At 47.1% G+C, this 1,848-nt stretch overlaps 1 protein-coding gene across 1 annotated transcript; it reads left to right on the forward strand.

Moving 5' to 3' along the window:
* Positions 1 to 372: 372 nt before the first annotated feature.
* LOC311122140 (olfactory receptor 11A1-like) lies at positions 373 to 1,473 on the forward strand (the record flags this gene model as incomplete). Its single annotated transcript, XM_084196544.1, has 1 exon — positions 373 to 1,473. The coding sequence occupies one exon, from the start codon at positions 373 to 375 to the stop codon at positions 1,471 to 1,473; it is 1,101 nt and encodes a 366-aa protein (XP_084052670.1).
* Positions 1,474 to 1,848: the final 375 nt, after the last annotated feature.

Raw genomic sequence — 1,848 nt, forward strand, 5'->3', positions numbered from 1 at the left:
ATCTATGCCATACAATGCATTGCTCTTGAATAAACATCAATCATTTGATGTCTTGTGTTGTTGTAATTTTCATGGAGATATTTTTACTATTATTATTTATTATCATACCAACGAATATCAATGAATAACCTAAATATTGAGCCATCGATATAGCGTTTTTACAATTTGAGTGGATTCTAAATGTAGCATACATGATGCCATGTTTCTTTGCGAGAAAATAGAGAGAGAGAGAGAGAGAGCGAGCGAGCGAGCGAGCGAGAGAGAGAGAGAGAGAGAGAGAGAGAGAAAGAGAGAGAGAGAGAGAGAGAGAGAGAGAGAGAGAGAGAGAGAGTATAAAGTAGGCAAGATGTGTTTTAGCCTCATAAATTCATCATGAATTCCACTCAGATGTTCAACCGCTCGGGTCCATGCGATGCACATACTTTTGACAACGGAACGGAAGAAGACCACCACAACTTCGACCTTGGAAGCTGCCTTTTTTTGTTCATATTGCCATATGATGCGGTAGTTAATGTGCTTGCTTTTGTTTTTTCAATACTCACAAGCATCTCTTTGGCTGTGAACGGATTCACTTTGTTGGGACTGAGACACTCGGAGGACCTGTCTTGGGAGCCATGCTACGCCCTGCTGAAGAACTTGATTCTGAGTGACATGGTGCAAACCATCAATTTGGGCCCCTTTGTGACCCACTGCTTACTGCAGAGAAGCACAATGAACTTTGACACCTTGTGCCTCCTCCAGTATTTCACCGGCAGCGTCTGCATCTTCAGCAGCCTCATCACCATCACCTGCATGGCCATTGAGCGCTACCTGTATGTGTGCCATGCCCTCCACTACCTGTCCATCATCACCCCACTGCGCCTTCGCCTCACGGTCGGCCTCACCTGGGTCTTGTCCATCAGCGTTGGCTGCATTAACGTCACCCTGCTACACCAGGGGAAGGGGGAGTATGGTACAGCAACCTCTGGACTCATATGTGAGCCTGACATCGTGGAACAGCACATGGGCTTCCCCAGGGTAGCGGCTATCACCCGCAAGCTGGTGGGCTTCATCCTCACCCTGCTCTGCCTCCTCAGCTACTTCTTTGCCTATGTGCGGATTCACCAGAACGCCCGCGACGCTGTGGTGCCCTTCAACATGGTGAACAAGCGGGCACGCAACACTGTGCTGTTCTACGGTGGGATGCTGTTCCTGCAGCTACTCCCTATGTTCCTTAAGATCACCTCAGATGCTCTGTGGGAGCTGGAGGGCACAGGGGCCATGATGGCCCCCCTGACTGCCCCCTCTGGGGCTGGGCCCTCACTGTCAACTGGAACTGTGCACATCTCTCTTCTAATTATCATAATCATAACACCCTGTATCAATCCAATAATCTATGGCATTTGTCATTGGGAGGTGCGTCAGGCACTGTTCAGACTCTTCTGGTGGAAGGGCGAACGCCCTGAGCTGGAGCTGGAGCTTGAAAGGATGTAGGTGAGGTCACAGCACAGGGCAGGTGTGTTTGAGTGAGGCAGGGGAGAGCTGGGAGAGGGGTCTCCCAGATATGGCAGCTGAGGAGAGGAACGATGAGATGCATTCAATTTGGAAGGAGACAGAAACAGAAACTTGGGAAGGGAATTTACAGTAAGGACACATAGTACATTAAGTACCAAAGTACAGTAAGGAACAAAGTACAGTAAGGACCAAAAGGACCACTTTTATAATATTATACTGTAATTATCTGTACCATTAATTTATAGTAGGCCAATGTGTGCTATTTGACCAAGCTTCAAAGCTGTGATTGTTTTCAATTAAAATAGTCAAAAATAAACTAAAAGAGCTTCTTAGCAAAAAGCCATTTCTCAAACA

Source organism: Coregonus lavaretus, assembly GCF_964263955.1.
Source record: "Coregonus lavaretus genome assembly, contig: HAP1_SCAFFOLD_1082, whole genome shotgun sequence".
Lineage (NCBI taxonomy): Eukaryota > Metazoa > Chordata > Actinopteri > Salmoniformes > Salmonidae > Coregonus > Coregonus lavaretus.